Genomic DNA, 26105 nt, shown 5'->3' with positions numbered 1-26105 from the left:
AGAACTCAGCTGCGAATCTGTCTGGTCCTGGGCTTTTCTTGGTTAGTAGGCTTTTGATGGTGTCTTCTATTTCATTGCTTGAAGTTGATCTGTTTAACTTGTATATATCATCCTGATTCAGTTTGTGTAAATAATATGACTCTAGAAATTTTCTATGTCTTTGATATTTTCTATTATATTGGGGTACAAATTTTCATAATAGTTTCTAATTATCTTCTGTATTTCTGTAGTGTTTGCCATGATATTTCCTTTTTCATCATAAATTTTAGTAATTCGAGTTTTCTCTATCCTTCTCTTCAAATGCTAGGGGTTTATCATTTTTATTTGGTTTTTCAAAGAAACAACTTTTCATTTTGTCAATTTTTCAATTGCTTGTTTTGTTTCAATTTCATTGATTTCAGCTCTGGTTTTAGTTATTTCTTCTACTATTTTTGGTGATTTTGTTCTTTTTCTATGGCTTTGAGATGTAATGTTAGGTCATTATTTGTTGACTTTTTCTTCTTTTAAGGAATAAACTCTATGCAATGAACTTTCTTCTTAATACTGCCTTCAGAGTGTCCCAGAGATTTTGATATGTTTTATCAGTGTTCTCTAAGAATGTTTTAGTCTTCTCTTTGATGTCTTCTTCAATCCATTGTTCATCTTATAGCATGTTATTTAGTCTCCAGGTGTTGGGATAGGTTCTATTTTTTATTTTATTATTTTATTATTATTTTTTTATTTTATTGATTTCTAATTTCATTCCATTATGATCTGATAGAATGCAGGGTAGTATCTATCTATCTATCTATCTATCTATCTATCTATCTATCTATTGTAATTGCTAAGAGTTGCTTTGTGGCATAATATATGTTCTATTTTAGAGAAGGATCCATGTGATGCTGAGAAGAAAGTGTATTCACTTTTTTTTTAAAGAGTGAGAGAGAGAGAATTTTAATATTTATTTTTTAGTATTTGGCGAACACAACATCTTTGTTTGTGGTGCTGAGAATCGAACCCGGGCCGCACGCATGCCAGGCGAGCACGCTACCGCTTGAGCCACATCCCCAGCCCCGTGTATTCACTTTTTGATGGATGTAATATTCTTTATATGTCTGTTAAGTCTAAGTTATTGATTATATTATTGAATTCTATAGTTTCTTTGATTAGTTTTTGTTTGAAAGATCTATCCAATGGTGAAAGAGGTGTGTTAATGTCACCCAGTATTATTGTGTTGTGGTCTATTTGACTCTTGAAATTGAGAAGAATTTGTTTGATGAACGTAGATGCTCCATTGTTTGAGGTATATATATATTTATAATTGTTATGTCTTATTGGGTGGTTCCTTAAGCAGTATGAAATGACCTTCTTTATCCCTTTTGACTAACTTTGGCTTGAAGTCTACTTTATTTGATATGAGGATTGAAACCCTTGCTTGTTTATGCAGTCCATGTGAGTGGTATGTTTTTTCCTAATCTTTCACCTTCAGTTTGTGGCTGTCTTTTCCTACAAGATGAGTTTCTTGTAGGCAGAATATTTTTGGGTCTTTGTTTTTTTTGTTGTTGTTGTTGTTTGTTTGTTTGTTTTTAAATCTCGTATGCCAGTCTATGACTTTTGGTTGATGAGTTTAGGCCATTAACATTCAGGCTTATTATTGAGACATGGTTTGTATTCCCAGTCATTTTTGTTTATTTTTGGTTTTTAACTTGATTTGGTTTCTCCTTTGATTGGCTTTTCCTTTAGTGTAATACCTGCCTTTGCTGATTTTCATTGTTGTTTTTCATTTTCTTCTCATGGAATATTTTGCCAAGAATGTTCTGTAGGTCTGGGGATGTGGCTCAAGCGGTAGCACGCTTGTCTGGCATGCGTGCGGCCCGGGTTCGATCCTCAGCACCACATACCAACAAAGATGTTGTGTCTGCCGATAACTAAAAAAAATATAAATAAATATTAAAAAAAAAGAATGTTCTGTAGTGTAGACTATTTAGTTGTAAGTTCTTTTAACTTTAGTTTATCATGGAAGGTTTTTATTTTGTCATCAAATCTGAAGCTTAATTTTGCTGGATTTGAGATTCTTGGTTGCCATCCATTTTCTTTCAGAGCTTGGTATATGTTATTCCAGGATCTTCTAGCTTTGATGGTTGGGGTTGAGAAATCTGAAGATATTTTAATGGGTTTCCCTCTATATATAATCTGATCTGTTTCTCTTGTGGCTTTTAAGATTCTCTCCTTATTCTATATGCTAGGCATTTTCATTATAATGTGCCTTGGTGTAGATCTGTTGTAATTTTGTACATTTGGTCTTCTGTAAGCCTCTTGTATTTGATTTTACAATTCATTCTTCAGGTTTGGAAAATATTCTGATATTATTTTCATTGAATAGATTGTTCATTCCTTTGGTTTGTAGCTTTATGCCTTCTTCTATCCCAATAATTCTTAAATTTGGTCTTTTCATGTTATCCTATAATTCTTAAATGTTCTGCTCTTGGTTTCTTACCATCTTCACTGTGTGGTCAACTTTATTTTCAAGATTATATATTTTGTCTTCATTGTCTGAGGTTCTGTCTTCTAAGTTATCTAATATGTTGGTGATACTTTCTATTCAGTTTTTAATTTGGTTTATTTCCTTCATTTCAAGGATTTCTGGGGTTTTTTCACAATCTCTATCTCCAAATTGAAGTAATCTTTTGCTTCATGTATTTGCTTATGTAGCTCTTTATCAAAATGATCTTTTGCTGCCTGTGTTTTGCTCTTATATCATCCTTTAATTCACAGAACATTTTAATTATGTACAGCCTGAACTCCTTCTCTGACATTTCTTCTTCTATGCTGACCATGGATTCTAATAATGTAGTATATTGGTTTGTTTGAGGCACTTTCTTCCCTTGTTTTTTCATGTTGTTCATGTGTCTTTCCTTCTAGCAGTGTGGATCCAAGGTGTTAGTTTTTTTTAAAAAAAAAAAAACAATATCTTTATTTATTTTTATGTGGTGCTGAGGAATGGAACCCAGTGCCTCACACATGTGAGGCTGGCCCTCTACCCCTAGCCCCCGAGATGTTACAGTTTTTACCCTATAGACTTATAGTGTCCCTGCAGGGTTCAAATACCTCTCCTTTAAGGAGGAGATCAATATTAATAGTTCCAGTACAAACAATGTATGGCCTTAAACTAAATAGCTCCTATTAAATGTTTGTGGTTTTGTCATAATGGGGAGTTCAATTATTATCTACAATATAAACAGTAGGTTTGCAAAATGGTCTACAGTTTCTAATGGTGGACAAAGACAGAATGGGGTGGTGGTGAATGATGAGTATTAAGGAGACAGGAAATGAGGATATAGAGTTATTAGATGTTAGGAAGCATGAAAGAGGAATCAAAAGAAGTTGACTAGTATCAGGAGAAAAGAGAGAAAGGGATTTGGGGGAGACAAGTAAGTGGGAAGAAAATAGAGAGTGTATAAAAAACAAACAAAACTAAGAAAAAAATGTAAAAATAAAAAAGAATATACAATACAACTGTAATATACTATTCAGATGTCCTAGTCCTCAGTAGCCTAATGCATGAAATGTACTTGGTTTCACAAATGTTGGGAATAAGAGGGCAGGAGAAGAGAGAGAGAGAAAAGAAAAAAAATCTCCAAGGAAAATTAAAGGATTGTTTCTGTTGGAGTTCAGTATCTTTCCTGTTTTCCTTCTCATCCAGTAGGTGGCTTGTCTGTTGTTTACTGGTATCTCCACCCTCAGGATGGTGAAGATTATTAGGGTGGGAGGGTTGGTCTTGGATGCGGAACTCCTAGAGGTGGGGTATAGCACTTGCTAGTCCCCAATGGGAGATTGAACCCCAAGGATCTCCTTTGGGGCTCACTCATGTGTTGTAGGTGCCTGGCCATATCTCCTTATATCGCCTGTAGACCTTGCAATTCCTCATCTCTATTTAGTCTCTAAATTGTATCTCACTCACCCCACTTCCTTTCTACTTCCAACTCAGGAACCTCTCTCTCTGGAAGTTTTGTGGGCTGCACTCTGAGGTCTGTGCTCTGAGGTCTGCACACCTGTTGCAGAGATCTGTTTTGTATCATGCAGATCAGGGCCAGGCTTTTAGAGCTACAAACCATCCACGTAGCTGCAAGCACTGTGCTGGCTCAGTGGCTGTGAGGGAGAGGGGGAAGTTGGGGGACTATAGGTATCTTAATGTTGCTTTTAGATGCCAGCCAGTGGCCCAAGCTGGTAGTTGCCCCAACTAAAGATGGCGATGGTGGTAGTGAGCATAACCCAATATGGCGACAAAGGTGACCCAAGATGGAGGTGGAAGCTTTCAGAGATGAGGCATTGGGACAGGCCCAGCAGTGTGTTCAGAGATGCAGCTCAGTGGCATGCAGTGTCATGGCAGGTAGCTGTCTCCTGACCCTGTCCAGCGTCTCCAGGTGGAGACTACTGTGTGGTAGTGGTTTCAGTGTTCCAAGATGGAGGTGATGGTGGGGGGAGCCCCATGTTGGTAGATGTGGGTCCACATGGGAGTGGTGGCCAGGGTTCCTGCGTGGGCAAGCAGTTGGGAGTCCTGTGCAGATGCTGAGGCTGGGGGACCTGGTGTAAGCAGCTGTCAGGGGTCCTCTAATAACTCACAAAGAAACATTATTATCCTCCTGCTTGAATCCCAGGTCACAGAACAACAAGGAATGCGGCCTCCCTTTAGCCTGCCATCTTGGATCCCCTATCCTTTGTTTCTTAATCTCTCTTTTATAAAATTTCCACCATTCTAATTTCTATATGTTGCATTTTTGCATTCTCATTAATTTTTTGTTTCTACTCTCAAATTCACTTTCTCCTTAGCTTGTTTAATCTGCTTTTTCAGGCTTAACAGTATATTGAGTGTTTAATAATGACCATTTTTTTTGTTTCTAAAAGTTTTGCATTGATTTTTTTCATAAATGCCCTGATTTGTTTAGTTCTGGTGCCTTATTTTTTTCTCATGTTTTGGTTTCTTTCATGTATTTAATAATTTTAAATATATATATCCCATAATACTTATTGGATAATTATATTCTTTTAACTTTTTGGCAGTTCTGCATTTGATGCCTAAAATTTCTGCTGAATATTGCTCATGGTAATTTTTTTTATAGGTCAGTAGTTTGGGATAGTCAGAAGACTGCAAAACCTGAGTTTGTGTCTTTCCAAACAGTTTTGCTAGAAGTCTTAGAGACATAAATGCTAGGGTTCCATCATTTTGTAAGGGGTTTTCTTAGATCATTCCCATAATATAAATTCAAACTACAAATTCAAGTTAAGAAGGCTTATTATGATTAAATTGAGGCTTTTTAAAAAAATCTCTTTTCTCATAACTGTTCAAATTAGCTGCCCTAGATTATAAAGACTGAAAATCTCCCTATTCAGTGTATCAGTGCCTGCTTACTAGTCTTCTTTTTAGTTCCCCTTTAATTTTTCTTCAGGGATTACAACCATGTATAGAAGAAAATCAGATTAGAAGAATAGGATACAGCTGGGTTGACTGATATGCACTGCCATGTAATAGTACAAAAAGCAGAGAAGCCCATTAATGCCTTTGGGTAACAGGGGCAGACAGTGGATTTTTTTCATTGGCATTTAAATGTATGAATAGAATAGTTGATAAGATGGCTTACAGTTTTTATTCTTCATCTCATATGTGCTTGTGTTGCAAAGTAATGACCAGAGCAAGCAGTTATCTTGGAATTAATTTAATAAATCTTTTTATGAAAAGGAATACTTTTTTCTGTTTTCAGATTAAGAATCTGTTTATGGTTCTTAAAATTAAAATAATTACCTCTATGTATTTTTACTCTTGTCTTTTTTTGCATAAAAAATTAGAGTACTAATGATTTTCTTTTTTCTTTTTTTACTTATGATTTTCTTATAGCCATTTTTATCCTGTTTGGTGTATGCCCATGTGTTTTCACCTTGCTTCTTCCTTATTCCTCTGCAGGAGCTATTGTAAAAATAGCTCTAGTAACACATGGTCAAATTGCTGAGTCATTTAGTTCATTTACAAAGTTTAGGAATATGGAAAACAGTGTCTAAGCAGACTAAACAAACGTGTTCCTCAGATGGCAAGTCATTATTCTCCTGAAAATTAAAGAATTAAAATCTTCTCAACAACCTGATAGCAAATAATTTTTATTTAAGTCTATTTTTAAAAGGATTATGTTTTGAAAATAAATAAAATGGCTCTAAGTCTTACTTCAAAAAATATTTTCAACGTGATTTTTTCAGTATCCTTTTGCTAAATGCAAAAAAATCGACAATTTTAATAGGATTAATAATAGGAGCTATAAATATTCCCCTATAAATGCTCCCTTATATGTAAACATTTTATTTCATCTTCTTTTTTCTCATCTTAGGGATGTTAACAGTTTGACTGTTTTGTAGTAGTTTCTCTGCCTGTGAAATATTTACCTCCACAAGAGAAGTATTGCAGGCTGGGATTGTGGCACAGTGGCATGTGTGAAGCACTGGATTCAATCCTTAGCACCACATAAAAATAAATAAAATAAAGGCATTCTGTCTATCTACAACTACAAAAAGAAGGAGAAGGAGAAAAAGTGATGTTGGGAGTGTTCAATGCTTGATGGTGAAATAAATATGTTGACAAAAAGATGTAGCTTCCTTACATAATTCTTAATCCCCATTTCTCCTTTATCTATCTTCCTAAAATAATTATGTTACATTCTGGTGATAAACAGATTGAAGAATGATAGTTTCACCACCAGAATAACATTGATAAAGCCAAGCTTCAAGCAGAATCCTTGGTGTAATCTAGTCATATATTTGAGGACAAAGGCAGGACATTTATTTTGAGATTTCTTGAGATTCTAGTTTAGGGTGGGTCTTTCAATGTAAGAGCCTAATTAAAATTGGTAAATTTATGATATAGATTAGGATTGGAGAATACAGCAAGGTGAAGTTTTAAAGTGAGAGATTATGGTATTAAACTTTCATTTTCCCTGAGATTAATAATATCTCATGTTCCTCATTAATGGAGGATTCTGTTTAGCTATTATTAATATCCACATTTCCAACAGTATAATAAAATCCCCCTCTGTATAGACAAAGACATCAGGTAATCTAAATTTTCCCATTTGAAGTTCTCCCTCTGGAGCCCTATGTCCTCTACCTCTGATGTGGACTGGGGGCTCTCAGGCCTGCCATATACACATCATTCTTGGGTTTTTCTTTGCCTCTCCAGGATGGTGAAGCCTACTGACTGAACTTTACGGTTTTTTTTCCCTTCTATGATTTACTCTCTCATATTAGAGGACCCATCTTTTAGTAGTTTCTAGCAAGTCTTTTTTTTATAAAAAGAATTTATACATAGATAATTGATGCAATAAATATGGCATTCTTTTTATCTATTATAGTACTAGAATTTCAATAACAAAAGATTGTTTCAGAATTGCTAGAAAAAAAATAAAGCTGTTTCCTCACAGAAGTGAAATTTTTAACAAGAAAATCATTATGGGCAATTAGTTTGCTTTTTAAATTTCTGGAAAGGCTAACTATATGTGATTATAGGAACATATAGTTGAATTCTGATTTTTTTTTTTGAGAGAGAGAGAGAGAGAGAGAGAATTTTAATATTTATTTTTTAGTTTTTGGCGGACACAACATCTTTGTTTGTATGTGGTGCTGAGGATCGAACCCGGGCCTCATGCATGCCAGGCGAGTGCGCTACCTCTTGAGCCACATCCCCAGCCCTGAATTCTGATTTTTAGTTTTCAGTTTGTTGTGAATATTTATATAGCTATCAGGTAATAACAGTTATTGATTTTGAAGCTTTGATAAGGACTTCTGATAACATTTTGTTTTGTAAATGAAGATAAATTCAAAGCATTATAATTTTATCAAATAAACTTTTTAAAAAACCTTTTCTCACAAATCATAGATATAATTTGGATTAAAATTCAATTGCAAAAATTATATCTATAGTCTCTGAAGGAGGAATATCAGAGATCAAAGAAACAAATATAATTTTTAAAAAAGATTACTTGATTCAAAGGACATCTAGGCTACAGTTTCTCTGTTTCTCCCAGTTAGGTATCAGCAACGGTGCTTATACTCAGGAATAGATTTCAGAAAGAATTTGGGAAAAGAGGTTCCCAAGAGTACAGGGAGGGCTTATAGTTTGGCTTGCACATTTCTAGAGACCAGTTAAAAAGGAAGCTGCCATTTTCTGTGGGAAAGAGGGCCGTGGATAAAAATGAGTCCTACCACTATTCACTCCTCCATTTGGGGAATGTCAGAGAGAGGTTGCTGGAAGTAATGATTTAAGAAGTTTGCCGACATGTAAAACCCATTATCCACTGGGGGAAATTCTGTGATCATTAAGAAATAACGTGCCACAATTCTATCACTTTCATATTTTCTTTGTATAACAAGTTTTTAAAAATAAACAAATGCAGCATTTGGGGTAAAGGTAATTAAGCTCATATAATTTCAATGCACTTACCAAATCTCTTACTAAGTTCTTGGAAATGATAGGGAGGAAGAAAGATAATCACTTCTGGAAACTATAAAACAATTCCCGCCCCCCCCCCCCAGTATTCAGGATTGAACCCAGGACCTTGCCCATGATAGGCAAGCACTTTATTACTGAGCTACATCCGCAGTCCTTTTTATTTTATTTTGAGATAGGGTCCTGCTAAATTTCCAATGCTAGTCTCAAATTTATGATCCTCATGCCTTAGCCTCCTGAATGGCTGGGATGACAGGAATATACGTACTACTACTGAAAAGTTTAAATAGCTCATATAACTAGGAATCATTATAAATGATGCTGTCCTTAAAAATGAAATGTATTTATATGCTAAGTAGCACTATAGTGTTCTACAGATCAGAGCTCTGGAATTGAGGTTAACTGGAATCTTGTCCTATCTCAACCTCTAGGACAGTAGAGGCTTTCACCTTCCCATTCAGCCTTTTCCTGCTCCTACAAACAACCTCAACTGTTCACTTTTTCTCATATTTATGAGGTTGTAGATTAGGTAATTACTAAGCTTTCTCTTTGCAGTTCTGTTACTGTATCCATTTCATTTCAGAAGGTTTGTGTCTTTTTGCTTAATGAAATTAGGTAGTTTTGCTTGTATTCATTTTGTATTTATTTTTAAAAATTATTTGGGCCCAAGCATTTCAGTATTTGCTGAGGGTAACTATTTAAATGGTAGTGATGTGCTTTTAACAATTTTTGATCATACCACAAGAGCCTTTGATGTGTGCTTAGATTGGAAATTGCCCTTATAGTGCCCTTCAATAACACTATGACCTGCTTTTAGTTTTATGGGGGGAATTGTCAGTGTATTGTTTCATTTATAACGGAGTGGTGTATTTCCAAAGGTTTAAGGATAATGAGGTGAATAGCTCTGAAATTCTTACTATTGTTTGAAAGGCTAATTGTACAAATATAAAATATAAAGCTTTGAATGATTTCCTTTAAAAGTGACTTTTAACAAATGTCTGATCGTTCTGTGTTTGTGCTACAGTAAATGCTGAAGTAGCATTTTGGCATCTTTCCCAAAAGCATGCTTAAAGAGGCTAGCTGCAGCATCTCTCTCTGTTCTCTTCAGTGCTTTTTACCTTGTGAGTGGTGCAGCTTGTTCTGCGGATGTACTGAAACCCTCCCATTTAATCTGCAGTGGAGAAGAATGGAGCTCAATGTCCAGTAGAAATCAATGGTGTAGCAAGGTTACAATAAATAGAAATGACTATATATTTCAACAGCTGGGAAAGAAGGCATTTATAATAGGTTTTTTTTCTTTCAACTGATATATTTTTGCTTTCTCTTTCCTTCTAGAGAGATGTGGATACTTTGCCCTGCCTCCAACGTCTGTTTCTCAGCTTCAACAATATATCTAGGTAAGTGAAAACTCCCAACTTGTCATTTATTAATAACTTGATTGTGTGGGTTTGAGCACTTTAATTTGAAATTGTAAATGCCTTGGAGAATTTTATTGACAAGGGAGATTTTAAATTTGAAAATGATAGGACAATCTTATAACAAAGTTCTTTGCAGAAAAATGAAGCTCTTTTGTATATTATTGCCTCTATTGCTACAATGATGAAATTGATATAGCATATGCTTTTTATTTAATTATATCTTAGAGTTAGTTATTCTTGAGTAAAACATTTGTATATGGAAATTTCAATATATACTTTATTGTCCTTTGTTTGACATTCACTGCATTAGTCAGTTGAATTAGAATTTCTTTCATAAATTATAATCTATAATTTCTATAGCTACTAAGCAATTTTGATAAAGAAGGCTATATTTGTCACTGAGCTGCATGTTAATTAGGCCATAACTGCCTTCCAACTTAGTATCTCTACTTAGAATTTATTCTGTTAAGAGATAGTATGTATATATATATATATATATATATATATGCGCATAAATTTTGTGTTTCAGATGTTTAAAGTATTATCATTCTTTATATTGTGATGATATTTTATTCAGTGTCAATGTGGCAAATTTCAAAACTCAAACTGAGGCATAAAGATTTTCCAATGCAGAAAGACCACTACTTCTTCCCTAATTCTTTCCATTTTTTTCTTCCCTGTAACTACTTTGTTTGAACTAGGCTAATATGACTGTCCTCAGTTCTTTAGTTTCACTTTAAGGCTGTTCTTTAAACCTGCTTTTATAAGAGGGAAAATTAGAATATACAAAAGTTTAGAGTACATCTCTTTCTGATTCTTTGCATCTGGTTATTAAAAATTAATGTAGTTTCGTTTTTGTTTTTCTGTTCACCGTTTTCCTCATCCATCATCCGTGTGTTAAAACAAACCATTTCCCTGCACTTTATCTCTGAAAGACAGGTATTATCTCAAGTTGGTGATCTTTGTAGAGGTATTATTTCCAAAAAATACTCTTAATCTTTTTTTTTCTCTTCTATGGTAAAAGTTTTCTGATAGACTTTTTATATTGTTTTCAGCCTCTATTGAATGCAGTATTCTATCTGCCTTTTGATTTTCTTGCCAAGATAGGGTTTCTTTTCAATAAAAAGAATGAAAGAAACACTCAATTTTCATTTATGGAATTTCTACCTGAAGTACTGACAACTCTATTTAGAGAAGAGAAAATATTTTTAAGGTACTTCAAACCATTAAATTTCTTCAACTGTGATGTGAGAGAAATAATCACTTACCTTACTTTTTGCCTTGTATATAGGAAGCAATTTAAACAGAGATATAAATTTGAGTTTATAGATTCATGATGCTCCAAAGTCTCTAGGAGAGAACTTCTACACTTTTAAACTTCTAGCTCTGTAGGGAGTTGCTTTTAACTCTCTCTCTCTCTCTGTGCGCGTGTGTGTGTGTGTGTGTGTGTGTGTGTGTGTGTGTGTGTGTAACTTTTTTCTCAGAATCCTCAGGGGAGTTTTATCTGTCCAGCAGTAGAAGCCCAGAACCATAAATAAATATTTTTTTCTTTTGTCAGGCATGATGGTACACACCTATAATCCCAGGTGCTTTGGAGATTGAGGCAGGAAGGTCACAATTCTGAGGATAGCCTAGGCAACACAGCAAGACACTATCTATAAAAAATAAAAATATTAATGGGTTAAATATTTGTAAGTTTTAAAATAAAGCATGATTTCTTAAGAAATTGAGACATAAATGAGTCAACAATTTCAAGGCTCTCTTTCTCTTACTAATTACTTTATCTATGTTTTGGCATAGTCTCATACCTTCTTCTAGTGTTTCTAGCTGATCTGCTTTTGACACAAAGTGTGTTTCTTTTCTGTTCCTGCTGACACATGTGGTCCAGGAGACGGTATAGTGAATAAATTAGGCCTGAAGGGGGAAAATCAGAGAGCGCAAGCCTTGATAATATTTCTATAACTTTACTAAAGACACAAATATTTCAGATAGCTGAGTGAGCAGATAACCTGGAGTGACAATTGTAATGTATTTTCAGGGACCTATTGCCTTATTAGGTTCTGGCATAATAGAGTTGCCAGGTTTTATAGTCCAGTTGCCCAGAAATAACATAAGTCAAGAAGAGTAGAAATAGCAGTGTAAAGCCCAAACTTAATACATTTTAAGATTTTTCTCTAGAGAACCCTCAGATAGCATCCAACAAATGAAAACATCCAAATGTGCAACCATTTGGGGGGACAAAAATAAATTGACTGAATTATTCTAGAACTTCCTAGATTTTCACTAATTTGTTGGATTTTCAGTGGTCCATTCACATCGACTATTAGGTACCCTGTGAAAATACAGAAAATCACAGAATATAATGACACCCAATAGAGTTTTTAGTGCTCCAACATAGGATGAATAGGAACCTATACTGAATGGAGAGTTCATTGTGAGCATGGTAGACAGACCTCTTTTGTATGCTTGCCTACAGATATTATAACAATGTGCTTAGTTCTATCAGTAGGCATGCAAGATATATTTAGAGACTGAATGACATGCCCATGTCTATCTGTGTATCTCAATAGAACCAGTGCTTCTGATTAAATATCCTCAGAACATTCATAATCTAATGAGGAAGACAGAGACACAAATAAAGAATTATAATACAGTTAATATATACATTTGTATGTTTATACATGATATATATTTCATATATACAGTTAATGAAGTGATAAACTTAGTTGTAGTGATATTTTAAAAACAAACAAAAAGAAAAGTTTGTTCTTTATTTCTATAATGTTTTGACTGGCAATTCGTATTTATAAATGAGGGACTAATAGATAGATTTGTTTTTCAACTTAAGTTCTAAAATCTTTGAGAATGCAAATAATTCTGAATGCAGAATCTCTGCCTGCAGAGGATGTAGGGAGAAAGGTGGGAGGAGGATGTCTACTCAGTAGTGAGACTTCTCTTTAGAATATGTGTACCCCAGAGACTTGCCTTCTGGGAGTTGATTCCTTTATTCATCTTGGCCAACAGAACTTACCTACCACACTGTCATTTTCTCTTATTTTTTTCAACCTGGAGAGAGTTTGGGAGTCAGCCACTCTGAGGAAAGGTAGCAAATTGTTACCTTCAATAATTATCTGGACAGTGGACCCACATCTGCTCCTAATGCTTGCTATCTCTGATCAAGGGAATGTTCTGAGGCTCTGCCAGTGACCCTTAATTATAATGTAATAATCATGTCCATTACAGGCTCTTTAGCAATTTGGGGGTTTTACTGATTCCATCTGCTTTTATATTCTCCAGAAATTATTTAGTATAGTTTACCAACAGAACTCATCTTGATTTTCCAGTACTGCTATGGACATTTTCATACTTTTGTGTTCAATCATTTCAAAGAGATTAAAGGGTGGAGAGAGATAAGAACATGCACTCAGGAAGCTGTGCTCATCACTGACTTTACTTTGAGTGATTTCCCCAAATAGGCTATGCACAAAAATATTCTTGGAGGCTTTGAAAACATATAATTGGGCTGGGGTTGTGGCTCAGAGATAGAGTGCTTGCCTACCATGCATGAGGCACTGGGTTTGATCCTCAGCACCACAAAAAAATAAAAATGAAGATATTGTGTCTACCTATAACTAAAAAATAAATATTTAAAAAGTAAAAGAAAACATATAGTTCCTGTTTTGCTGCTGGAACATTTGCTCTGATAGACTTATAGTGGGACCACTCTAATTTTAGAGGATTCTAAGTGTTTGATTTGGGAACTACTGAGTTATATTGCCCCAAAATGAGACTATTTATTAACTTCAAGATTACTATTTTGTGAAAAAGTTCATCAAGCCCTTTATAAGAAAAAGATTTTGAAGCAAAAACTTTTCAGGGCTAACTGTTCTCTTCAGATATTTTATGATCTGTAGCCAAAACTGAGGTGTTTCATTAATTTTTTTCATGAGACAGTTTGCTATTTCTTATATAGTTAAGTGCTAATTTATTCTATTTTCTCTCTTTCTTTTTTCTCCAGTGTGGAAAACTTTTACAACTTTGGTGGTTTTTTTTTTAAACAAAAGGAAGAATGAGCTCATAATTATAGTGCATTGATTGTCCAAAAGGGAATGGTTGCTTTTGTTTCTAGAACTCAGGGAATTCAGTGTCAGTGAAAAAGAATAAAGCACTAATCAAGGTCAAATATCAACTTAGGACTCTTGATCTCATCTATTATTATTATTATTATTATTATTATTATTATTATTATTCCACATCCCCAGTCCTATTTTGTATTTTATTTAGAGACAGGGTCTCACTGAGTTGTTTCGTGCCTCACTTTTGCTGAGGCTGGCTTTGAACTTACTATCCTCCTGCCTCAGCCTCCCAAGTCACTGGGATTACACGTATGTGCCACTGCACTTGACTTATTATTATTTTTAATTGAACTAAAATACACATAACATGAAATTTACCACATTAACTGTTTTTAAAGTTTGTAGTTCAGTAATGTAGTTCAGTATATTCACATTGTTCTGCAACTCTTTTTTTGTTGCAAAACTGAAACTGTATACCTATTAAACATATGTCTCCATTGCCCCTTCTTATAGCCCTTGGAGACTGCCATTCTTTCTGTCTCTATGAATTTGAATACTTTGGATGCCTCATATGAGTGGAATCCTATGGTATTTGTCTTTTTGTGTCTGGCATATTTCATTTAGCGTATTTTCTGCAGTGTAAATCTGTGCTGGAGGATGTGTCAGGATTTCCTTCCTGTTTAAAGTTGAGTCCTCTTATATTATTCTTGAGGTAATATGGAAGAGGGAGGTTACATAATGAGCCAGCCCTGCCTTTCCCTCCTCACTGCCTTCTCATACTGCCCTAGACTCCTTTTCTACTGAACTTCTTTAAACATATCAAATGCCTCCTTGCTTAGTCTTTGTCATTGTACCTACCTAGGCCATTGGCAAATAACTTTTTTTTCCTGCCCTTTCACTGTCTAAATAGTTCCTGATCATACTTTAGGTCTCAGATTAAATGGTATCAAATGTTCTTAAACCTTAATATACATAATCATCTTCTGCTAAAATACAGGAGGACTCTACCTTCAATGGATTCTAATTCAGTAATTTTAGGTCTGGTTCAGGAATTTGTATCTTTAGCTAGTAATACAGTGACTTAAAAATATCTGTTCTCCGTGTTTTCCAAGCTTTAGGTCAAAACACATACAGGGATCCTAAATTCAACTTAGTAGTCCTGTTACCAGATGGCTAAGGGTCCTTTTGCTCAACTTAGATAGAAAAAATGAAAAACCAAAATGAATATCCTTTAGTTTTAGCAGCTCTGAGCCCTGAGTGTCAGCTGCTCTTGATCCTTAGGTGTTGGCAGTTATCCCAGCTGCTCTCAGCATCTGGATCTGGAAGCTACTCACAACTCCCCACAGAAAGAGCTAACTTCCCCCAGCAGCTCTTCTGCTATTTGAGCTAACAACTCCCAGCAGTTTTTCTGTACTTGAAGCTCACAGTTCTCAGCAGCGCTTTTGCTGCTTACCTAGCTTTTCCTAGACATTCTCTGTAGCTCTTTAGCAATTCTGACTGCTAGGTGTTCTGAGGGCTAGCAGCCCTTGGTGTTGCCATCTCTTGGTGCAACCAACATAGCCTGCTGTTTTTGAGATAACAATAAAAATAGGTGGGCTGGGGTTGTGGCTCAGCGGTAGAGCACTTGCCTAGCATGTGTGAGGCCCTGGGTTCGATCCCCAGCACCACAAGAAAATAAATAAATAAATAAGATAAAAGGTATTGTGTCCAACTAAAAATAAATATTTTAAAAAATAAATTAAAATAGGCAAAATAAAACTATCTGAATAAGGCTTTATTGGGGCTTATTCTGTAGCATAAGGTACAGTATACATAATTTCCAGACTGGCCTCATGAAAGTGAGGGAAGGATTGCTTATATATGCAAAGGTGGGACCACACATGTACATTGTACATTCTCTCCTGCCTGCTAACTGCAGATTTTCTGTTTTGTCATGTCAGCCTGGGCAAGCATACTCGGCCTGCCTGTCCTGGGGTAATGAATGGAGGAGGTGCTCCTCATCCACCAGGATGGGGGAAGCTGAAGGTGGATGGACATATTCTGAGTGGCAGAAAGGTGGAGTCGTCAAAGGTGGCCACAGGTTGTCCAAAGCTGTCCCAGTCTGAGTGAAATTTCTCTGAGCTGTGTAGGCATCTGTAGATGTCTATAGCTGTCATGATGACAGCTGTGCCTGATCATTGAAGAAGTGGCCACTAGATTGACAGCTCCCAGGGTTTCTGTGAAGCAGTGGTGCTTAAGTCCTGGCTGCTCCCACTTCTGATGGAACTTTAGAAGAAGAAGCAATGTTTGTTGATCATAGCCCACCCAGCTCAGGGCTAGGGCTCTCAGCAGGAGATTGGAGCAGTGGTTGCCACTGAAGGCACCTCCTCTTTTCCTCTCTGATCCCTCCCTGTATTACAGGTGGCACAGCCCCAGCTCAGATCCCTGCCTCACCTCTACCCCATTCTGTAGGCCCAGCACAGCCCCCTGGCTGCACCTCAGGGCAGCAGCAGCTGCAGCTGAGTAGCCAGGCTTGGAGGAGGGGTGCTGGGCTGTCATCCATGCAGCTGAGCATGATGACACCTGCTTCTACAGGCCCCTGGCAGCTTTGGTTATTAAAGGAAAATAAAGAATCTCTTTTTGGGGAGAGTTGGACTATCTTGTCATGGGTTTAAGACCAGCAAAATTAAAGTAGAATAGAAATTATCAGAGTTTGTCATACATTGTAAGGACAAATACTGTTTTATGAAGATTTTCTACTTTTGATTGTTTATAGGTGTGTCTATGAATGCATTTGTGTGTGTATTATTATTTTACTATGGAGATATGTGAATTGTGTTACAATTTAAATATGTGTTATACTATAGATTAGGTTTAAAAAGTTTGAAAGCTAGGGTGAAATCTTGCAACATAATTTTATAGCTTACTGTGTTTCTACTACTATTGCACTGTTCATTGTTCATTGTACTTTAATTTTTAACCACCCACCCCAAGACTATAAACTTGGCAAGGGCAGAGGAATAGATGTACACTGCTTACCACATCCTCTCTGGCATCTAGCAGACATATCCTTTTAGTAAAAACATTACTAACATATTTAAAAATTTTCAGGAAGAATTTAATCCCGCAAATGGGTAGATATTCCTGTGCAGCTGAAGAACTTGTTTTGGTGGGTCCTCTTTCATGTCATTGCTAGGTCATTTGGATTGTGTTTTATGCCTGGACCTGTGAGGTTTAAAGCTATACGAAATCAAAACTCTCTTGGCTTTTTAAAAAATATTTATTTTTTAGTTGTAGTTGGACACAATACATTTATTTATTTATTTTTATGTGGTGCTGACGATCGAACGCAGGGCCTTGGGCATGCTAGGCAAGTGTTCTACCGCTGAGCCACAATCTCAGTCCCTCTTGACTTTTTTTCATGCTTCCATTTAATCTGTTGATTTGTCAGTAATGATCTTGCCAAGAACTTCTAGATCTTGAAAAATATAAGAAAAAAATATACAGAGATAAAACCTTTTAGTTATGCAATGGGATATATTAAGGGTAGTGGGCATGGTTTGCTCCAGGTGTGGGCAATTTGGGGCTGTGGCATCTATAAGACATTTATAAACAGGCTGTGACTGTGGCTCAGCAGTAGAGCACTTGCCTCACATGTGTGAGGCACTGGGTTCGATCCTCAGCACCACATAAAAATAAATAAATAAACAAATAAAGGTATTAAAGAAAGATATTTATAAACAATGATAAGACAGACAAAACAATGTTGCTTTTTATTATCACCATGCCCTGGAATTTTAAAACCATGTCAGTGATGAAGTACTCCTTTATGCCAGGGTGGGAAATCTCATACCTCCTTCCTTCCCTTAGTAAGACATTGCTATTTGGGCCCAGCTTTCTCTTTATGATGTCATTGAAACTTTTTCCCCCATTTTCTTATTGGTGCACTACATTTGTACATAATGATGAGAATTTTTTTCATTACATATTCAAATATACACATAATATAACTATAATTTGGCCAATATCCCTCTTCATTGAAACTTTTAAGTTAATTTCCATTTGTTTTTTGAGAAAGCAATGCTGTTGTAAAGTCTCTAGTGTCTTCTGTTAGTAATTATAGTATGGCTAAAGGTCAGTGTACCACAAGCTTTGGGTGTAACTTTTCCTTCATCATCATTCTCCAGGGAAAGATTATCTTCCAGGTCATTTTCAAAATTTTAAGAAAATTATTTCATAATGTTACCTTTATAAGGAAGTAATTTTACCCAAGCTATTTTCAACTTTTGTGGTCTGTCTATGTGAATTGTATAATTTTTTTTAAAAAAAATCCCCAAACCGAAACAAAACACAATTTCTTCTTGAGAAAATCAGAGAAAAACAGATGGCCCTGCAGTTGTCTCATTTATTATCAATTGGTATTTGAAAGAGGAAATTATTTTACTGACCTTCAGAATGTGTTGATATTTTTTATGAGCTCAGGTTGATATCTCAAGCATCCTAGAGTTAAGATATAGACCTTTTACTCTTGAAAAATTTGAATTGTCACTTATGCTGTTTTGACTTGAAGAAAATTCATTGTCCGCAATTCTAGTGTACAGCATTTTGTTAGAATACCTTCACTTTTACTTGGTGGCTCAAGTTAACAGAAAAAGTATGTGAATCTTTTTACTGAGTGAAACAGAGAAAATCAATTTTTGGCAGCTGTTTTTTGATTACCTGCTAAGAAAAGTTTTAAATATGATAAATGACTACACACTTGTAGATATTTCATTATAAATAGTATTCACTTGGGTTGGGGTTGTGGCTCAATGATAGAGTGCTTGCCTAGCATGTGTGAGGTCTTGGGTTCCATTCTTAGCACGGAATATAAATTAAAAAGGGTTTATATATATATATATATATATATATATATATATATATATATATATATATATAAATAAATGGTACACACTTATCTGTTTAATTCCTCTTGAGGTATTTCCTAATGTGACTGACTTTCAGACATTTAATTGAGTTTTTCTAAATGTGATGGATATAAGCTAAAGAGGACCAACAAACAAGTTTTAAAAATAGGAACATTTTTCTTCATTCATTGTGGTTTTACTTTTTTGCTGTGAACAAAACTCCTTGACTGTAGAGCCTTGCTTCAGCTTTTGAATTCCTTTAGACAGAAAATAGGTGAAAATATATATCCACAACTAATTTTGTTCTGCCATTTCAGAAAAATAGACTTTAAGGTAAGATAAATTTGTTTTATCATGCTCAGGGTTGATGAAATTATTGGATCAAAATTTATTTTATTTAAAACAACTTTTTCTAAATTATTTTTATGTAATCTTTCATTGTACACCTTATTTCTGTATTACTTTGTCAATGTGCTACTTCAAGTAGAAAATAGGGATCAAAAGTAGAAATTACTGTAGAATAGAAAATAGAAAAAATGCTTTAAATGAATCAAACTTCATTCCTTCATTGGTTTTAGGACGTTCAGTTTGTTAGATGATTATGTTCTGGTTGATATTTTGCACTTTAATATATGGTCTTATTTTAATTTTTGTCCATTAAATTGAGAATTACAGTTTAATTGACTAATTTCTTCTGATTACTGTTTTATGTTTGTATTGCAGTCAAAAGAGCTTTGATTTTTGTTAGTTTCAAGTGGTTTATTGTATTTATTTATTTATTTATTTATTTATTTATTTTTGGTATTCTGAATTGAACTCAGGGGCACTTAACCACTGACCCACATCCCCAATCCTTTTTTTTTTTTTTTTTTTTTTTTTTTAGAGACAGGGTCTCACTGAGTTGCTTAGGGCCTCATTAAGTTGCTGAGGCTGGCTTTGAACTTAGGATCCTCCTGCCTCAGCCTCCCAAGCTGCTGGGATTACAGACATGTGCCACCATGCTCAGCAGTTTTGAGTATATTTGTTGATCTCATAGTAAACAGATAATATTGACTATATAGATGGATATTTACACCATGTACTTTTATCAGGTGGCAGAGTTATTGAAGACATTGGAGATTTCCTTCTGATTTAAGGTAACTAAGATTACTGCCATTCACATAGAACTTTGAAATTTAAAGATTATTCTATGAGTATTTCTATAGATAAATGAACATTAGAATACAACTCTTCACATACCTTTTTAAAATCTTTCTACTATTTTATAGATTTATAAGCTCTATAAATATATAAATAATTTTTTGCTTTGAACTAGCATTTTAAAATGAATATTTGCCTTATGTGTTCTAATTTACTAAATGACTTGTAGAGTTGATTGCCAAGAGGAAATCATTTAAGTGGTATGACTAGATTAAAGGCTTCATTCAGATATGTTATAGGAGAGCACTTGGAAACTAGGTAATTCTCCATTCAAAGCAGGGCCAGAGTTTTTCTAGGATATTGCAAAGTAGGGAATATGACCTTGGGTTTTGCCTTAAGAAGCAGTTTTCACAGCAATTTTTTTACTCCATTTTTTAAAAATTTTCCGTTTCCATGCCTTTTGCTTATTGTCTTATACTTCAGAATGGTGTTTTCTGAGGACAGATTTGGCAAAAAGTTTGCAGTTTTTTGATGAATCAGATTTCATATAGCAGGGTAGTAGGAAAAAAAAAAAGAAAAGGGAGCAAACATTCAAGGCAACTCTATCTTGTTTGTTTTATTCCTTGGTATTACTTTTAAGTAAAAGAAAGGCAGGAAAATCTAATGAGTAGCAGTTATTTTTTAAACTCTTTATATGCCTTATTTTATTATGTTATTTTTATATCAGCATTTATAGTCATTTAGAGAATTATTTCTGTAATAAAAAAGACACACAAATGCTGTCATGGATTTTATTTATAACATTATGAAATGTGGGGAGTGATACTCTATGAGATGTACAACTCCCCTCTATAAAATTTCATTGAAACTAATCTTCCCCAAATTAAAGTATTTCTCTACCTGTACCGTCTGTCTCAACCCACGCATACACACACACAGACATTATGATTTGGATATGAGGTATTCCTCAAAAGCTCTTGTGTTTACTCAGAAATATTCAGAGGTGAGATGATTAGATTATGAGAGCTGTAACCTAATTAGTCCATTCTAGTTTGGGTGATAACTGTAGGCCAGTGAAGTATGGCTGGAGGAGGTGGATCACTGGGAGTGTGCCTTGAAAGAATTCATCTTCCCTGCGACTCCTCTCCCCATTTTGCTTTCTGTTTCTTGGCTGCCATGTTTGGAACATCAGTCCTCCACCAGACCCAGAGCAATGTCATCAGCCAACCATGGACCAAACTTCTGAAACAATGAGCCAAAATAAACCTTTCCTCTTTGAGTTGTTCTTGTCATGCATTTTTTATCACAATAGCAAAAACCTGACTATCATGTTTATGGCATATGTGATATATATGCATACATATATTTACATGTATATATTTATGTGTGCATATTTTTTTTTCTTCACTACAGGAAATTTTCTTAATACTTTTATTATTAAGTTTTATTTTCATGAGTACAAAGATAGTTTGTGTAAATACCTAAGCTTTTCTAAAAAGAAGGATTCTTGAACTAAAATTAAACTAAGGCCCTGGGCTGTTTGCACACCTTGTCTCATTCTGGGTTCACACATATATAGTTGAGAGGCTGGTAACTATTCATGGCAATGAATTCACATTTTTAAAGGTAGTGATATATCAAAGGCCCTCTGGGGTTTTGTTAATGTGAAGATTCTAGAAGTTGCAGGAAAATTTTTGTGGCACATTACTAAAAGGGAGGGACTAGATTGAACTTTAAATTAGACCTAATTAAATATTGGATGTTTTTTTCCTAGGTTCAGAAACAAACAAGTACAATAAATTGAGACCAATATGTATTTTATGATTGTCTGTTTATTTTGTTCTACAAATGCAAGGAAATTCAGAGTATATTCAGAAACAAATGTAAGGTATAGATAAAATATAAATTGTATTTAGAAATAAATTTAAAGTATATAAGAAGTTTTCTCTAGTGCAATTGCTTGCTCTTAACATTATACAAATACTTCCAAAATGAATTTGAAGTACTATATAATAAAAACCTCAAATATAATGAATGTAACTATTTATTTTTATTTTTTTATTTTTTGAAAGGTAACTACACACATTTTAATTTATTTTTAAGAATATATTTATATTTTAAAAACAGGACATGACTAACAGCATGGCTTACACCTATAGACCAAGTCCACACTGGTAAGCTTTTGAGAACCATTTAATGTGTCGACAGTAGTACTGGTGCAGGCAGACAGTAAGAATAAATAATAGTGCTCCGGGAAGTGCAGTAGTGATGTTGAGGGTAGGTAAAGAAGGAGCCTCATCTGTGGAAGCTATAGCAGGAAAACGTCTTCAGTGGTGACATGTGCAAAGCTGCTCATCTCCACAACAGAAATGACCCAACCTTCCCAGACGGCCTCCCAACTAGGCTGGCAGCTGCAGGGATAGAACTTGGGCACAGTGTGGGGCACAGTGGACCCAGAGAGAATTCTGAAGAAACAGTTCAGAAAAGCATGTGTGTCACCCACACACACCCACAAACAGATTGTACTGTATATATAACACACTGTACAATTTAACAAAGGTGTTCCCAGTTTCCCTGTCATCTTTGGCACTGTATCAGGCCACCTCAAATGCTGACACACAGACATTCTCATTGGGAGGAAGGCTGTCCTGAGTGGTGGGGACAGGCCTTCTGGTGAGAGCAAAGCTATCATAGCTACATCATTAACTGAGCACCCCTAGACAAAAAACAATGTTGATTGCTAATTACAAGTGTACATGCCCAAATTATTTCATTTCTCATCCCCCAAGGTTGGGCCTAGTCAATCATTTTCTATACAACTGTGATCTTGCTTTGAAAAGTAGAATCCTGGAGTAGATAAATAAATTAGGTCCCAGATGCCAATATTTGCACTTACAGCTATAAACTAAGTTTTAAAATATTTCTTGAGTCAAAAAATAAAAGCAACTGTCTATGGACTCACTAAATCCATAACAGACTTCAATCTGTCACTCTTGTTCATGTCTTTAAGTTAGGCTCATGGTAACAGAACCTGTCCAGGGTTTTAAGTGCATATAAAGGAAAACTAGAGCCACCCCTGTATAATTAAGTACAATCTATGCACAGGAAGCCACAGTGGCTGGCTGGTCAGGGTTTCTCAGGTGTGGATGTTGGTTGAATTGAGGATTTGAGAAGTAGCTTCAGATTTGGAAGCCTTTGAAAGTTCTCGTGCAAACTCAGAATAGGGGCTGGCAACAAAATTAATGCTGAAGTTGCGCTGGAGAGGGGTGGAGTCAGGGTACCCACCACTCAGGATGCTGCCATTCAACTCCAAGTTCTCTTTGTTGGCTCCATGCCTACCGGCACGGGATGTTTTCTTTCCAGAACAAGTGGAACTGACCACTGGCTTGCTGCCAGAAGGAGGAAGTCGAGACATAGGGGAGCGGTAGACTGTCCCCTCAAAGATGGGCCTAATGCTACTATTGGCTGTAGCATTGGACATGGTAGTAGTATTCAGCTTCCGCACTTTGCCTGGTATGCTGTGAGCCAGTACTCACCGCTTGCTGGGTGTCCAGGGAGCACTGCCATAAAGCATCTCTGCCTCTGTTTGCTTCTTGTTCTTTAGTTGTCTTTCCTGCTTGGCTCTCTCTTTCTCCAATCGATGCATCTCCCATTGTTCTGCCACATACTCCATGAATTTCTGCCCATTCACCTCAAATGTTTTTGACTGCTCCTGTTCCCACATTTCAATCCGTGCCTTCAACTCTTCTTCCAGCTTAGGGAGTGTTTTCTGGAGCTTGGCTCGCTGCTTTTCTTCTTTTAGAAGGTTTCCTCCTTGGTTTACAAATCGACATGGATCTGAAGCTTTTCTCTCAAACTCTAAGAAAAGCTTCCAGCTCTCTTCCCATTTCTGGACACCTTCAAAGAGTTCTTTATGAACTTCATAGTAGTTTCTTAACCGCACAATCTCAGCATCATGTAGTTGGAGCAGATTTTCTGTGTAGTCCTCAGCATAGTAAGGGGCAAAAGCTCGTCTCTGCTCCTGGCTATAAAACCATTGGTCCCAGTACTGAGCCAGCTCTACTCGAATTGCCTCAATCACTTTCTTCATGTTTTGCATTTTCAGTTCTTCGAGCTGATCCACTTCTAATTGCAGCACTTTCCTGACCTTGGCTTTTGACCCAGTCATAACCATTGCCACAGCTTTTCTCTCTTCTTCAGGTATCTGCAACCTGTCCCAGAGTTCCCAGATTTGAGCACAAAGTTCCTCACACACTGCTTCATTTTGTGATTTTTGCATTTCCAGCTGCCGCAGCAACTTTTTTAGTGTTGCAATATTCTCCGAAGACAAACAAAAGGCATCTTCATCTTCACACACCACATCTATTTCAAAGCTTGTGTCCGGTGTGTGATCTAATTCTTCCATACACAGTATGATCTTTCTCTTTATGTTGACAAACGCTTCACTCCTAGATGCCTTTGTTTCCCTGCAAAAAGTCAACTCAAATGGATCAAAGATCTAGGAATTAGACCAGAACATATGCAACTCTCAGAAGAAAACATAGAGTCAACACTTCAACACATAGTCACAGGTAACAACTTTCTCAATAGGACCCCTAAAGTTCAGGAAATAATGCCAAGGGTTAATAAATGGTATGGCATCAAATTAAAAAGCTTCTGAATAGCAAAGGAAACAATTAACAATTAAGTATGTGAAGAGAGAACCTACAGAATGGGGAAAAATATATATATACCAAAAATCCCCAAATAATCCAATTAATAAATGGGCAAATGAAGTAAACAGAAACTTCTCAAAAGAAGAAACACAAATGGTCAACAAATACATGAAAAAAATGTTCAAAATTATTAGCAATTAGGGAAATGCAAATCAAAATTACACTAAGATTTCATCTCACTCTAGTCAGAATGTTGTCTGAACTGGTTCAGTTCTTCTAAAGTGGGAACAGAAGTACTGTCAATGTCATAGTGGGGCATGCAAAGAATTTCACACAATTCTTGATCTTGTTCTTGAAGTAGCTTCAGTTTCCTGTTTTCTCTCCTTTTTCTGTTTTCGCATCAATTCTACCTGAATGCGCAAATCTTTTTCTAGTTGCAAGATAGTTGTTTCTCCTTCTTCCTGAAATGGCTCAACATGTAACACTGCACAGGGTATTCAACTCTTTTTGGCAGATGCATATGCTTTTGATAAGCCTTTCCTTCAGGCTCTATTCTTCAGCAATCAACATATCCAGGAGATCCTTGATATGCTTCTTTACAACTTCAGTTCTTTGTAACCTCTGGTCCTCTGGAATCCCAATCAATTCCCATATTTCCTGAAGATGATTTAGGGCTTTCTGGAGACATACAATGGACTCCTCTGCGAGTACCTCACTTCTTCTTATGGCGGACGCTCCAAGAAGTCCCAGGGAATCGAGACCCCCGACCTCCTCCACACGGGTACGAGCACAGCAACCAGCAACACACACTGAAGTTCTCGCTGTGGGTAGCTGCCCCTCGAGCCGAGCCGTTGGGCCCCGTGGAATTTCAAATTTGAATGTAACTATTTAAAGCAGAAGTACATTAGCAAGAGCAAAATATTGAAATGACAAACAAATTGGTCAGTTAATCTAAAGACACAAATAAGTTCAAAATCAATCATGGCAAAACACCCCAAATATACTCTTGTCTGCAGAACTTTAAAGTTTGATCTATTGGTAGAACCTTTGTCTTTTATGATCAAACCAGAAACCCCAAATATTATATTCTTTTCAATCCAAATCCCAAAGAGAACTGTCTCCTTTTTCTATCATCTTTACCTCTTACAGTTCAATAATGTCTGTTTTATATGTGTCCAAGTAGGCCATGTTCAGCTTACCATAGTATCTATCACAGTTGGCACAGAGAAGGCACAGAATTATTGGTTTTAATTAATGAACAAATAAAATTAAATTTTAATTCAATGCTTTTAAGTATTTATAGATAATCATTTACAGTCTATTCAACAGGTTATCTTATTTAGTTGTTTGAGGATTCAGTTTGCAGCTAATTCATCATGACTATCTCTTGGACATAAATCTGCTAGAAAGTAAATAATACAGAGAAGCCAAATTAAGATTGTTTCATATTCCTCTTGGATTATGGT

General features: G+C 35.7%; 1 protein-coding gene and 1 pseudogene across 5 annotated transcripts in view; one reads left to right on the top strand and one right to left on the bottom strand.

Moving 5' to 3' along the window:
* LRRC49 (leucine rich repeat containing 49) overlaps positions 1 to 26105 on the top strand; it is a 191728-nt gene that overhangs the window by 61021 nt on the left and 104602 nt on the right. For 3 of the 4 annotated variants that reach the window (XM_081292760.1, XM_081292759.1, XM_081292762.1), the window contains one exon: positions 9800 to 9861. In XM_081292760.1, the coding sequence (XP_081148886.1) occupies positions 9800 to 9861 (62 nt within the window). Of the gene's footprint in view, positions 1 to 9799; positions 9862 to 19965; positions 19981 to 26105 lie in introns of those variants that run through there. The other variant, XM_081292761.1, reaches the window with a different exon arrangement.
* On the bottom strand, positions 23121 to 25055 carry LOC308647340 (protein regulator of cytokinesis 1-like; annotated as a pseudogene). The gene is made up of 2 exons: positions 24880 to 25055; positions 23121 to 24450 (listed from the first exon to the last, which is right to left on the bottom strand). The product of its transcript is annotated as a protein regulator of cytokinesis 1-like (transcript).

The sequence above is a fragment of the Spermophilus citellus genome, assembly GCF_964194105.1.
Source record: "Spermophilus citellus genome assembly, chromosome: 4".
Classification (NCBI taxonomy): Eukaryota; Metazoa; Chordata; class Mammalia; order Rodentia; family Sciuridae; genus Spermophilus; species Spermophilus citellus.
Note: the sequence above shows the minus strand (reverse complement) of the source record. Positions and strands in the feature narration are given on the sequence as shown.